The sequence below is a fragment of the Salvelinus alpinus genome, chromosome 6 (genome assembly GCF_045679555.1).
Source record: "Salvelinus alpinus chromosome 6, SLU_Salpinus.1, whole genome shotgun sequence".
NCBI classification, from domain to species: domain Eukaryota; kingdom Metazoa; phylum Chordata; class Actinopteri; order Salmoniformes; family Salmonidae; genus Salvelinus; species Salvelinus alpinus.
Window position 1 is genome coordinate 96,722,724 of NC_092091.1, and position 15,331 is coordinate 96,738,054.

General features: G+C 48.1%; 1 protein-coding gene across 1 annotated transcript; it reads right to left on the minus strand.

The window, feature by feature from the left end:
• Positions 1-955: 955 nt before the first annotated feature.
• Positions 956-14,531, minus strand: LOC139579648 (uncharacterized). The gene is made up of 3 exons (XM_071408487.1): positions 14,470-14,531; positions 4,716-4,827; positions 956-4,625 (listed from the first exon to the last, which is right to left on the minus strand). The coding sequence occupies exons 2-3, from the start codon at positions 4,813-4,815 to the stop codon at positions 1,051-1,053; spliced, it is 3,675 nt and encodes a 1,224-aa protein (XP_071264588.1). The 5' UTR covers positions 4,816-4,827; positions 14,470-14,531; the 3' UTR covers positions 956-1,050.
• Positions 14,532-15,331: the final 800 nt, after the last annotated feature.

Genomic DNA, 15,331 nt, shown 5'->3' on the forward strand with positions numbered 1-15,331 from the left:
GGAAACTAAAGGAAATGAAGGGCCAATAGCCTTGAGACGATCAAAAGCAGAGAGGTCTTGTCTCTGCCTTATGGTCACCAAGATGATAACAACGTGAGGTTGACCTGCTAAATAAAGAAACACAATGTGTCTGGATTCAACCAATCAGGTCTTTGAGGGAACATGAGCTCTCCATTTTCAACAAGGTCTTGAAAAACCTTTTCATACTCCCCACATCTGCATCCCAGAACATCTTCTCAAACTGAGGATGGTCATCATCATTGTCACCATCATCATCATCATCATCATCATCATCATCATCACCACCATCATCATCACCATCACCGTCACCACCATCTACATCTCCATCATCATCACCATCGCCGTCACCACCATCTACATCACCATCATCATCATCATCATCATCATCATCATCATCATCATCATCATCACCACCATCATCATCACCATCACCGTCACCACCATCTACATCTCCATCATCATCACCATCGCCGTCACCACCATCTACATCACCATCATCATCATCATCATCATCATCATCACCACCATCTACATCACCACCATCATCATCACCATCGCCGTCACCACCATCTACATCTCCATCATCATCACCATCGCCGTCACCACCATCTACATCACCATCATCATCATCATCATCATCATCATCATCATCACCATCGCCGTCACCAACATCTACATCTCCATCATCATCACCATCGCCGTCACCACCATCTACATCACCATCATCATCATCATCATCATCATCATCATCATCACCATCGCCGTCACCAACATCTACATCTCCATCATCATCACCATCGCCGTCACCACCATCTACATCACCATCATCATCATCATCACCACCATCATCATCATCATCATCATCATCATCATCATCACCATCGCCGTCACCACCATCTACATCACCATCATCATCATCATCATCATCATCATCATCATCATCATCATCACCATCTACATCTCCATCATCATCATCATCACCACCATCTCCATCATCATCATCATCATCACCATCGCCGTCCCCACCATCTACATCTCCATCATCATCACCATCGCCGTCACCACATCTACATCTCCATCATCATCACCATCGCCGTCACCACCATCATTATGGCACCACATCATCTCTGTCATGTCAGGGTGGTGCCTGATCATCCTCCTCATCATGTCAGGGTGGTGCCTCATCATCCTCCTCATCATGTCAGGGTGGTGCCTCATCATCCTCCACATCATGTCAGGGTGATCCATCATCATCCTCCTCATTTTGTCAGGGTGGCGCCTGATCATCCTCCTCATCACGTCAGGGTGGTGCCTCATCATCCTCCTCATCATGTCAGGGTGATCCATCATAATCCTCCTCATCATGTCAGGGTGATCCATCATCATCCTCCTCATTTTGTCAGGGTGGCGCCTGATCATCCTCCTCATCACGTCAGGGTGGTGCCTCATCATCCTCCTCATCATGTCAGGGTGATCCATCATAATCCTCCTCATCATGTCAGGGCGATCCATCATCATCCTCCTCATTTTGTCAGGGTGGCGCCTGATCATCCTCCTCATCACGTCAGGGTGGTGCCTCATCATCCTCCTCATCATGTCAGGGTGATCCATCATAATCCTCCTCATCATGTCAGGGTGATCCATCATCATCCTCCTCATCATGTCAGGGTGATCCATCATCATCCTCCTCATCATGTCAGGGTGATCCATCATCATCCTCCTCATCATGTCAGGGTGATCCATCATCATCCTCCTCATCATCTCAGGGTGATCCATCATAATCCTCCTCATCATGTCAGGGTGATTCATCATCATTATCATCCAAAACATGTCAGGGTGGTGCCTCATCATCCTCCTCACCATCATGTCAGGGTGGTGCCTCATTATTAAACTCATGTCAGGGTGGCTTCTCATTTCCCTCATCGTGTCACGGATTTCCCTCATCACATCATGGCGACTCCTCAACATCATGACTCCATCACCATAATCATGGCTTCTCCTGGCCTGGTCTGTAAACGCTGACAGATTGAACTTGAAGTGAACTGGAATGTCCTCAGTGTCGATGTGATTAAAGAGTTGCCTTCCATCTGCATGTGTCAACAGGTTCACCATCTTCCTTCTCTTCTCCCATCTCTTCATTTCTTTACAATCTCTAGAGTCTAGATCCCTAAACTCAGCCGCATCGCACACAGAGCACAGAGCATTGACCCCGATCTGGCCCAAATCCAATGATCTACACTTGTCTTGTCTATCATAGATAATGGTGAGAGAGAAGGGGATCTGAAATCCATCCTGGTAATTGATTTCATATATCATTGTAGATACCTCGTCATTTTGGGGTAGCTTGAAACGGAACCCATTCTCCCACTGAACTCCCAGGATGTAGTTGATCATCAGAGCCATTACCTGGTCTTTGTCTCCCACCAGATAGATTGTCCTCCTGGTCCTGGAACTCTGCTCTCCAAACCTGAGCCTGGCTACTTTACCCACCGGCGGTATCGTTTCCATGGGGATCTCATAAACAGACGGCGAGCCAGAGTGCTTCAGTTCACTCTTTTCTTTCACACCGTCAGCCAATCCTGTGGTCTTTAAGAGAGTGGAGATAATGACTGGTGTGCTCCACTTGCTGATTCCAGCTTCACCACAGTCGTATCTGACTCTCACTGTGTACTTTGTGAGTGACTGCAGTCCGGCGATGATGCAGACGTTGTCTTTGGAAGTCCTCTTCATCCACTCTGCCTCCTCCTCACTCTCTTCAGTGGGCACCTCTTTGTGTTCTACCATATAGTTCTGAATCTTGACCCCTTGTCCAATCACAGACGGCGTTGGACAGTATACCATGAGTTCAGAGGAGTAGGCTTTGATTTCAGGCTTACTGGGAGGGCAGGAAGGCAAGGTTCTGATGATGTCACTGACCTCGCTGCCTGGACCAAGGCCTAAGGAACACACGGCTCTGTATTTGAACTTGTACCCTGTACTGGGAAGCAGTCCAGACACTGTGTAGGCTGCGTGGGATTCAGACATCTTCTCGCTGCTCCAACCATCTTTCTCATCAATACAGTGTTCAATCAGGTAGTGGGTGACGTCATGGGCTCCCCTATCAGGAGGGAGCAACTCCAACTCCAACTCCACACTGTTGTGAGTTCTGTCACGTGCTGTTGGCTTCTCAGGTTTAGATGGAGGCTCGAAATGCTCGTTTCTTTTGGATCCGTTCTCATAAAGGTAAATGCTGGCTCCTTCTTGTTTCTTGTTGGGAATGGAGGCCAAGAGGAAACGTGTTTGTGTGTCCTCTTTGTTAGCTTCTGCAAAATCTTTGAAAAGTCCAGCTTGCTTGTCCATGTCATCAAATATGTTATCAGAGTGGTACCATCTTGTCAGATCAGGTTTACCTTGAACTAAGGCTTGTGTGCTCTCAGAGGGGGAATCCAAAGCTGACAGGACAGGGTCCTCGCACCCCAGAGAGGTGAAAGTGAAACATACAACACGCTTCACCTTTGAGTTCAAGACCTCTTTGTCAAGTCCGCTCTTCGATGTGACTATCTTGGTGGAACACGTCTGACTGTAGTCCTCCGTAATCATGCTTAGGAATCGATCAACCACATTGATCTCTCTCTCAATGCGATCCATACATTCACTGAGGATGTTGCTGTTGAAATGGAACTCTTGCTGCTCTTTCAAGAAGTCGGACAACACCCTCTCTTCCTTTTCTCCCCCTCTAATAGACGGAAGGAGGTCCGCCAAAGTAGTCTTCAAATGCTCTGTGAAACACAGTTTTTTGAAAGTTTTCACTTTGGCATCAATTTCCTTTAAGTATTTTACAGGTTCGCTTCTCATTGCATCGTTGCATCTCATCTCCAGCTCACGGAGGTCTTCCAGCGCAGTCTGCCATTGGTCAACTAAGCTTCCACTAATCTGACGAACCATCTGGGCGGCAGTGGGTTCCAATTCTTTTAAAGGAAGTAGATTCACTTGCACAGGAACCCCCTCACCTACCTTCTGAGGCAAGGTTTTGTAGGTGTCCATGGCATCTTGAAAAGATACAGGATTGCTTTCCAGGAGAACGTCCCCATGGAATCTACAAGAGAACTTCTCAGTTTTAGTTTCAGAAGTGTTCTTCATGTCTAAAGCACTCTCACCCCCAATTGAAACATAGGGAACGCTATTAAGCGTCACTTTAAAGTTTCCCTCAATGTCTTTACGGTCCTCGTCACTTGAGACGTCACGATCAAACACAAAGAAAGCATTTGCTCCATAAAGTATACCTGTGACCACATGTGTAGCTATGCCTTCCCTAAAAACCTCCTTGTACTTTATGTGTTCCTGCCCAAGGTGGTTCATGGACAGGTGAGTGTTTTTCTTAGTGGTGGTGTAACAAAGTGTGACCCTCGCCTGATTCTGAGACTCTTTAACATCTTTCAAATACTTAGCTGATCCCTCAACCTTAACCAGGCCTGCCAAACAGCTTGCTTTGAGAGAGCTGTTCACATTTAACACAGAGTATTTGTCAGCTGTAGAGTCAGATGTGATGACTTTGAAGTCGGTGAAAGGCTCGTCTGTTGTAATGATGTCCCTTCTGAGTGCTTCCTCGTCCCACAGCGTCAGGCCTGTAATCAGAAGAGACAAACCAAACACTAACAGTTACTTTATTGTGTGTGGGTATGACTGACTGACTGAGTAGTGAGCAAGCGTGCTACCTGGAATGAGGTGATCATTGCGACAGTCATACAGCATTCCCAGGGAGAAGGGCCGTCCCAGTGCAGCTAGAGTCAAAGTTTGGTTTGAGCAAGGATCCATAGTAGCAAGTCACTGGTGGTCAGAATAAAACAAACAGAATAACATGATGCCTCACTGCTTGAATTCAGTCCACTGGTGGTCAGAATAAAACAAACAGAATAACATGATGCCTCACTGCTTGAGTTCAGTCCACTGGTGGTCAGAATAAAACAAACAGAATAACATGATGTATCACTGGTAGTAATAATAAAACAAACATAATAGCATGATTTCTCACTGCTTGAGTTCTGTCCACTGGTGGTCAGAATAAAACAAACAGAATAACATGATGCTTCACTGCTTGAGTTCAGTCCACTGGTGGTCAGAATAAAACAAACAGAATAACATGATGCATCACTGGTGGTAATAATAAAACAAACAGAATAACATGACGCCTCACTGCTTGAATTCAGTCCACTGGTGGTCAGAATAAAACAAACAGAATAACATGATGCATCACTGGTGGTCAGAATAAAACAAACATAATAACATGATGCCTCACTGCTTTCCACACTGCTTGAGTTCAGTCGCCTCTTGAAAATATTGATATAAAATGAAAATAAAAAACAGTTGTCTATTGGCCACAATGTATCATCACTTGGGCTATGCCCCCTTTTTTCTCAATTTCTGCCTGAATGACGTGCCCAAACTAAACTGCCTGTTGCTCAGGCCCTGAAGCCAGGATATTCATATAATTGGTACCATTGGAAAGAAAACCCTTTGAAGTTTGTAGAAATGTTAAAATAATGTAGTTGAATATAAAACAATAGATATGGTAGGAGAAAATCCAAAGAAAAAAACCCACCAGAATTGTTTTTGGAGAGAACATCCTCTTAGAATGGCAAGTATAAGGTCATATTGAAGCTCCCTGGATGCAATTCCTATGGCTTCCACAGGGGGTCAGCAGTCTATGTTCAAGGTTTCAGGCTTGTAACTTCAAAAAACGAATAAGAAATATCAGTTTTAGTGCAGGGACACAGTCTTGGGAATTTGTGTTTGCGTGCGCCATGAAGACAGGACGCACCTGCTAAAATCGGTTTCCTATTGGACATACTTCTTTCTGTAAGAAATATTATAGTTTGATTACATTTCAGGGTATCTGAGGAGTAGATAGAAACATATTTTGACTTGTTGAAACAAAGTTTAGGGGTAGATTTTTGGATTCCTTTCTCTGCATGTTGAACGAGTGGATTACTCATCGATGGCGCCAACTAAACAGACTTTTTGGGATATAAAGAAGGATTTTATCTAACTAAACGACACTACATGTTATAGCTGGGAACCTTTGGATGACAAATCAGAGGAAGATTTTCAAAAAGTAAGTGAATATTTAAACTTTATTTGTGAATTTATGAAACCTGTGCCGGTGGAAAAATATTTTGATGTGGGGAGCCGTCCTCAAACAATCGCATGGCATGTTTTCGCTGTAATAGCTACTGTAAATTGAACAGTGCAGTTAGATTAACAAGATTTTAACCAATATTAGACACTTACATGTACCTAAATGTTTAATATCCATAATTGTTTTTATTATTTATTTGAATTGTGCGCCCTCCAGTTTCACCGGAAGTTGTCCCGCTAGCGGGACGCCTAAGATACGTACTTTGAAGAATCTAAAATATATACTATTTTTTGGTTACTACATGATTCCATATCTGTTATTTCATAGTTTTGATGTCTTCACTATTATTCTACAATGTAGAAAATAGTAAAAATAAAGAAACCCTTGTTCGAAAACTTTACTACTACTCCCCCTAGTGTCACCCCCACCTCCTCAATGATAATACTGCTACTCCCCTTATGGTCATTCCCCCCACCTCCTTAGTGATAATGCTGCCACTCCCCCTGTGGTCATTACCCCCACCTCCTCAATGATAATGCTGCTACTCCCCCTATGGTCATTCCCCCCACCTCCTCAATGATAATGCTGCTACTCCCCCTATGGTCATTCCCCCACCTCCTCAATGATAATGCTGCTACTCCCCCTATGGTCATTCCCCCCACCTCCTCAATGATAATGATGCTACTCCCCCTATGGTCATTCCCCCACCTCCTCAATGATAATGCTGCTACTCCCCCTATGGTCATTCCCCCCACCTCCTCAATGATAATGATGCTACTCCCCCTGTGGTCATTCCCCCCACCTCCTCAATGATAATGCTGCTACTCCCCCTATGGTCATTCCCCCCACCTCCTCAATGATAATGATGCTACTCCCCCTGTGGTCATTCCCCCCACCTCCTCAATGATAATGATGCTACTCCCCCTATGGTCATTCCCCCCCACCTCCTCAATGATAATGCTGCTACTCCCCCTATGGTCATTCCCCCACCTCATTCCTCATTCCTGAACATATGCCTTTAACCCTTTACATGGGACTTCAAACCTGTACATGTGACCTCAACCTTGAACATGCGACCTCAACCCTGAACATGTGACCTCAACCCTGAACATGTGAACTCAACCCTAAACATGTGAACTCAACCCTAAACATGCGACCTCACCCTTGAACATGTGACCTCACCCTTGAACATGTGACCTCAACCCTGAACATGTGACCTCAACCTGAACATGTGACCTCAACCTGAACATGTGACCTCAACCTGAACATGTGACCTCAACCTGAACATGTGACCTCAACCTGAACATGTGACCTCAACCTGAACATGTGACCTCAACCCTGAACATGTGACCTCAACCCTGAACATGTGACCTCAACCCTGAACATGTGACCTCAACCCTGAACATGTGACCTCAACCCTGAACATGTGACCTCAACCCTGAACATGTGACCTCAACCCTGAACATGTGACCTCAACCCTGAACATGTGACCTCAACCCTGAACATGTGACCTCAACCCTGAACATGTGACCTCAACCCTGAACATGTGACCTCAACCCTGAACATGTGACCTCAACCCTGAACATGTGACCTCAACCCTGAACATGTGACCTCAACCCTGAACATGCGACCTCAACCCTGAACATGCGACCTCAACCCTGAACATGCGACCTCAACCCTGAACATGCGACCTCAACCCTGAACATGCGACCTCAACCCTGAACATGCGACCTCAACCCTGAACATGCGAACTCAACCCTGAACATGCGAACTCAACCCTAAACATGCGACCTCAACCCTAAACATGCGACCTCACCCTTGAACATGCGACCTCAAGCCTGAACATGCGACCTCAAGCCTGAACATGCGACCTCACCCTTGAACATGCGACCTCACCCTTGAACATGCGACCTCAAGCCTGAACATGTGACCTCAAGCCTGAACATGTGACCTCAAGCCTGAACATGTGACCTCAACCCTGAACATGTGACCTCAACCCTGAACATGTGACCTCAACCTGAACATGTGACCTCAACCCTGAACATGTGACCTCAACCCTGAACATGTGACCTCAACCCTGAACATGTGACCTCAACCCTGAACATGTGACCTCAACCCTGAACATGTGACCTCAACCCTGAACATGTGACCTCAACCCTGAACATGTGACCTCAACCCTGAACATGTGACCTCAACCCTGAACATGCGACCTCAACCCTGAACATGCGACCTCAACCCTAAACATGCGACCTCACCCTTGAACATGTGACCTCAACCTGAACATGTGACCTCAACCTGAACATGTGACCTCAACCTGAACATGTGACCTCAACCTGAACATGTGACCTCAACCTGAACATGTGACCTCAACCTGAACATGTGACCTCAACCTGAACATGTGACCTCAACCCTGAACATGTGACCTCAACCCTGAACATGTGACCTCAACCCTGAACATGTGACCTCAACCCTGAACATGTGACCTCAACCCTGAACATGTGACCTCAACCCTGAACATGTGACCTCAACCCTGAACATGTGACCTCAACCCTGAACATGTGACCTCAACCCTGAACATGCGACCTCAACCCTGAACATGCGACCTCAACCCTGAACATGCGACCTCAACCCTGAACATGCGACCTCAACCCTGAACATGCGACCTCAACCCTGAACATGCGACCTCAACCCTGAACATGCGAACTCAACCCTAAACATGCGACCTCAACCTGAACATGCGACCTCAACCTGAACATGCGACCTCAACCTGAACATGCGACCTCAACCTGAACATGCGACCTCAGCCTGAACATGTGACCTCAGCCTGAACATGTGACCTCAACCTGAACATGTGACCTCAACCTGAACATGTGACCTCAACCTGAACATGTGACCTCAACCTGAACATGTGACCTCAACCCTGAACATGTGACCTCAACCCTGAACATGTGACCTCAACCCTGAACATGCGACCTCAACCCTGAACATGCGACCTCAACCCTGAACATGCGACCTCAACCCTGAACATGCGACCTCAACCCTGAACATGCGACCTCAACCCTGAACATGCGACCTCAACCCTGAACATGCGACCTCAACCCTGAACATGCGACCTCAACCCTGAACATGCGACCTCAACCCTGAACATGCGACCTCAACCCTGAACATGTGACCTCAACCCTAAACATGTGACCTCAACCCTAAACATGTGACCTCAACCCTAAACATGTGACCTCAACCCTAAACATGTGACCTCAACCCTAAACATGTGACCTCAACCCTAAACATGTGACCTCAACCCTAAACATGCGACCTCAACCCTAAACATGCGACCTCAATCCTAAACATGCGACCTCAACCCTTGAACATGCGACCTCACCCTTGAACATGTGACCTCAATCCTGAACATGTGACCTCAACCCTGAACATGTGATATCAACCCATCAACATCAAAAGTGATTATTAAACACTCTGAATCTATCACAATATATAGAATCATCCATTCCTGCTTGGAAATATTAGATGTAACATGTATGTATTGTGATTCGATACTGGGATTTTATTGCGATTTAATATTCCAAAACATAATTCTCACTGCTGCAGAGGGACAAGAGAGAGCCATGAGAAAAGTTTTGGTCTGTCATAAAAATAAAAGTGCTGAAAACATGTTGCCATGGAGAACAAGCTAGGTACAGCCGACTAGCGCTAACATGTTGCCATGGAGAACAAGCTTGGTACAGCTGACTAGCGCTAACATGTTGCCATGGAGAACAAGCTAGGTACAGCCGACTAGCGCTAACATGTTGCCATGGAGAACAAGCTAGCTACAGCCGACTAGCGCTAACATGTTGCCATGGAGAACAAGCTAGGTACAGCCGACTAGCGCTAACATGTTGCCATGGAGAACAAGCTAGGTACAGCCGACTAGCGCTAACATGTTGCCATGGAGAACAAGCTAGGTACTGCCGATTAGCGCTAACATGTTGCCATGGAGAACAAGCTAGGTACTGCCGATTAGCGCTAACATGTTGCCATGGAGAACAAGCTAGGTACAACCGACTAGCGCTAACATGTTGCCATGGAGAACAAGCTAGGTACAGCCGACTAGCGCTAACATGTTGCCATGGAGAACAAGCTAGGTACAGCCGACTAGCGCTAACATGTTGCCATGGAGAACAAGCTAGCTACAGCCGACTAGCGCTAACATGTTGCCATGGAGAACAAGCTAGGTACAGCTGCCTAGCGCTAACATGTTGCCATGGAGAACAAGCTAGGTACAGCCGCCTAGCGCTAACATGTTGCCATGGAGAACAAGCTAGGTACAGCCGACTAGCGCTAACATGTTGCCATGGAGAACAAGCTAGGTACAGCCGACTAGCGCTATCATGTTGCCATGGAGAACAAGCTAGGTACAGCCGACTAGCGCTAACATGTTGCCATGGAGAACAAGCTAGGTACAGCCGACTAGCGCTATCATGTTGCCATGGAGAACAAGCTAGGTACTGCCGATTAGCGCCAGCAAAAAAAAATTACGACGTTAGAGTCAAAGAATTTACATAATATCGTTAAAGATAACATTGTGACATGTAACCATGTATATAATATCATTAAAGATAATATTGTGATGTGTAACCATGTATATAAAATCATTAAAGATAATATTGTGATGTGTAACCATGTATATAATATCATTAAAGATAATATTGTGATGTGTAACCATGTATATAATAGCATTAATGTCACGATCGTGTGGAGGATTGACGGACCAAAACGCAGCAGTAGGAAAATAAGCCATCTTCTTTTTATTAAGAAGAAGGAGAACCGAAAACAAAACACTCTTACAAAACTAACAAAACAAACAAACGACCGACCGTGAAGCTAATAAACGTAGTGCACATACAGGCTACAAACGTTCAGACATAGACAATTACCCACATCAGACGAAAGCCTATGGCTACCTTAAATAGGGCTCCCAATCAGAGACAACAGAAATCAGCTGTCTCTAATTGGGAACCCATTCAGGCAACCATAGACTCTCCTAGACAACTTACACCCAACATAGACACAGCTAGACACATACACTCAACACAAACCCATACACTACACCCAACACCCCCTTTACCATATAACCACCCAAAACCGATAAAACACAAACATTCCCCATGTCACACCCTGACCTAACTAAAATAATAAAGAAAACAAAGAATACTAAGGCCAGGGCGTGACATAACCCCCCCCTTAAGGTGCGAACTCCGGGCGCACCAGCACACAGTCTAGGGGAGGGTCTGGGTGGGCTTCCTTCCACGGTGGCGGCTCCGGCACTGGTCGTGGTCCCCACCCCAGTCACTAACCGCCTCCTTAGCTTCCTCCAAATGACCCCCCTCCACATTAACCCCACTGAATTAAGGGGCAGCTCCGGACTAAGGGGCAGCTCCGGACTAAGGGGCAGCTCCGGACTAAGGGGCAGCTCCGGACTAAGGGGCAGCTCCGGACTAAGGGGCAGCTCCGGACTAAGGGGCAGCTCCGGACTAAGGGGCAGCTCCGGACTAAGGGGCAGCTCCGGACTAAGGGGCAGTACCAGGGTAAGGGGCAGCACCAGGATAAGGGAGAGCACCAGGATAAGGGAGAGCAGCTCCGGACTGAGGGACGGCAGCTCCGGACTGAGGGACGGCAGCTCCGGACTGAGGGACGGCAGCTCCGGACTGAGGGACGGCAGCTCCGGACTGAGGGACGGCAGCTCCGGACTGAGGGACGGCAGCTCCGGACTGAGGGACGGCAGCTCCGGACTGAGGGACGGCAGCTCCGGACTGAGGGACGGCAGCTCCGGACTGAGGGACGGCCCATGGCTGGCTGACGGATCTGGCTGCTCATGGCTGGCTGACGGATCTGGCTGCTCATGGCTGGCTGACGGATCTGGCTGCTCATGGCTGGCTGACGGATCTGGCTGCTCATGGCTGGCTGACGGATCTGGCTGCTCATGGCTGGCTGACGGATCTGGCTGCTCATGGCTGGCTGACGGATCTGGCTGCTCATGGCTGGCTGACGGATCTGGCTGCTCATGGCTGGCTGACGGATCTGGCTGCACCTGTCTGGTTGGCGGCTCTGGCAGATCCTGTCTGGTTGGCGGCTCTGGCAGATCCTGTCTGGTTGGCGGCTCTGGCAGATCCTGTCTGGTTGGCGGCTCTGGCAGATCCTGTCTGGTTGGCGGCTCTGGCAGATCCTGTCTGACGAATGGCTCTAGCGGCTCCTGACTGACGAACGGCTCGGGACAGACGGGCGGCTCTAATGGCTCGGGGCAGACGGATGGCTCAGATGGCGCTGGGTAGACGGATGGCTCAGATGGCGCTGGGTAGACGGATGGCTCAGATGGCGCTGGGTAGACGGATGGCTCAGATGGCGCTTGGCAGACGGGCAGTTCAGGCATCGCTGTGCAGACGGCAGACTCTTGCCGGCTGAGGTGCACTGTAGGCCTGGTGCGTGGTGCCGGAACTGGTGGTACCGGGCTGGGGACACGCATCTCAGGGCTAGTGCGGGGAGAAGGAACAGGGCATACTGGACCCTGGGAGCGCACATTAGGCCTAGTGCGTGGTGCCGGAACTGGTGGTACCGGACTGTGGACACGCATCTCAGGGCTAGTGCGGGGAGCAGCAACAGGACGCACAGGACTCTGGGGACACACAGGAGGCTTGTTGCGTGGTTTAGGCACTGGTGGTAAAGGGCTGGAGACACGCACCATAGGGCTAGTGCGTGGAGGAGGCACTGGTGGTACTGGGTAGGGGCGGGGAGGTGGCGCCGGAAATACCGGACCGTGCATGCGTACTGGCTCCCTTGAGCGCCGAGCCTGCCCAACCTTACCTGGTTGTATGCTCCCCGTCGCCTGACCAGTGCGGGGAGGTGGAATAACCCGCACCGGCCTATGTAGGCGAACCGGGGACACCATGCGTAAGGCTGGTGCCATGTACGCCGGCCCGAGGAGACGCACTGGTGACCAGATGCGTTGGGCCGGCTTCATGACATAAGGCTCAACGCTCAGTCTAGCCCGGCCGATACGTGGAGCTGGAATGTACCGAACCGGGCTATGCACGCGTACAGGAGACACCGTGCGCTCTACTGCGTAACACGGTGTCTGCCCGTACTCTCACTCTCCACGGTAAGTACAGGGAGTAGGCGCAGGTTTCCTACCTGACTTCGCCACACTCCCTTTAAGGCCCCCCCCAAGAAATTTTTGGGTTGTACTCACGGGCTTCCAGCCTTGTCTCCGTGCTGCCTCCTCATATCGCCTCCTCTCGGCTTTAGCTGCCTCCAGCTCTTCACGAGGAAGGCGATATTCTCCCGGTTGTGCCCACGGCCCCTTACCATCCAGTATCTCCTCCCATGTCCAAGAATCCTGTGTAGGTGGGTCCTGTTGCCGCTTTACATGCCGCTTGGTCCTGTATTGGTGGGTAATTCTGTCACGATCGTGTGGAGGATTGACGGACCAAAACGCAGCAGTAGGAAAATAAGCCATCTTCTTTTTATTAAGAAGAAGGAGAACCGAAAACAAAACACTCTTACAAAACTAACAAAACAAACAAACGACCGACCGTGAAGCTAATAAACGTAGTGCACATACAGGCTACAAACGTTCAGACATAGACAATTACCCACATCAGACGAAAGCCTATGGCTACCTTAAATAGGGCTCCCAATCAGAGACAACAGAAATCAGCTGTCTCTAATTGGGAACCCATTCAGGCAACCATAGACTCTCCTAGACAACTTACACCCAACATAGACACAGCTAGACACATACACTCAACACAAACCCATACACTACACCCAACACCCCCTTTACCATATAACCACCCAAAACCGATAAAACACAAACATTCCCCATGTCACACCCTGACCTAACTAAAATAATAAAGAAAACAAAGAATACTAAGGCCAGGGCGTGACAATTAAAGATAATATTGTGATGTGTAACCATGTATATCATATCATTAAAGATAATATTGTGACGTGTATTTTCTGTTTTCATTCTTCTTTCAGGCAGCCGAGGGTACAGAGTCAGCACAGGATTCCCACTCGATAAAGAGGCTTCCCGAAGGGAGCAGTGGAGCCCTCGATCACTCAACAACTAGCGTTTGAGATCGACTCGATTGACTCGTGAACGAGCGTATCGGGTGATAAGTTTTCGGTTTGAGATTCGGCCGATATTTAAAATAAAAACTTTAGCACCTTTCCTTCTCATCATTTTGACTACAGAAGGTAGAAAACCCCTGTTTTCACATGTAAACACTGGTACGGTCCTGGAGATAATATGAGGTTAGAAAGGATCCAGCTGAACTTACCTCTGCTCCAGTTTTGCCTCCGTTCTGCAGTCAGTAGAATAGAGAGAGAGAGAGAGAGAGAGAGAGAGAGGGGAGGGTTCAGGTCTTATAGTGGAACAGCCCAGTAGTCTCCTCCCATCTCACCAAGGCTAGAGGAGAGAGAGAGGAGAGGTGGGTTCAGGTCTTATAGTGGAACAGCCCAGTAGTCTCCACCCATCTCACCAAGGCTAGAGACGGAGAGAGAGAGAGAGGGGGGGGGAGAGAGAGAGGGGGGGGGAGAGAGAGAGAGAGAGAGAGAGAGAGAGAGACAGAGCGAGAGAGAGAGAGAGAGAGAGAGAGAGCGAGAGAGAGAGACAGAGAGAGACAGAGAGAGAGAGAGAGGAGAGAATAGAAATATGAACCTTGTAGCTGTGGTAAGGGCATGAAATCAGTCAAAACAGAAAACGTGTGTCAGTCTGTCTCTTGTCAAAACAGTGAACAACTTGTGAACATTTCTGAATTATAATATATACTGTGGAGCCAGTTTCCCCACCCCAGATTAAACCAAGTTCTGGAATAAAGTGCACTTTCAATGAAGATTTACGAGCTGTAAATCAGCTGAAGGAAAGGCAGGTTGATGTGGTCAGAGTGTAAATCAGCTGAAGGAAAGGAAGGTTGATGTGGTCAGAGTGTAAATCAGCTGAAGGAAAGGCAGGTTGATGTGGTCAGAGTGTAAATCAGCTGAAGGAAAGGCAGGTTGATGTGGTCAGAGTGTAAATCAGCTGAAGGAAAGGCAGGTTGATGTGGTCAGAGTGTAAATCAGCTGAAGGAAAGGCAGGTTGATGAGGTCAGAGTGTAAATCAGATGAAGGAAAGGCAGGTTGATGTGGTCAGAGTGTAAATCA

Bases quoted from the DNA above. Each gene is read 5' to 3' on its own strand.
- LOC139579648 (XM_071408487.1), bottom strand. From the start codon at position 4,815: ATGGATCCTTGCTCAAACCAAACTTTGACTCTAGCTGCACTGGGACGG. The intron at 4,626-4,715 runs GTAGCACGCTTG...TTCTGATTACAG, and splicing joins CAATGATCACCTCATTCCAG to GCCTGACGCTGTGGGACGAG.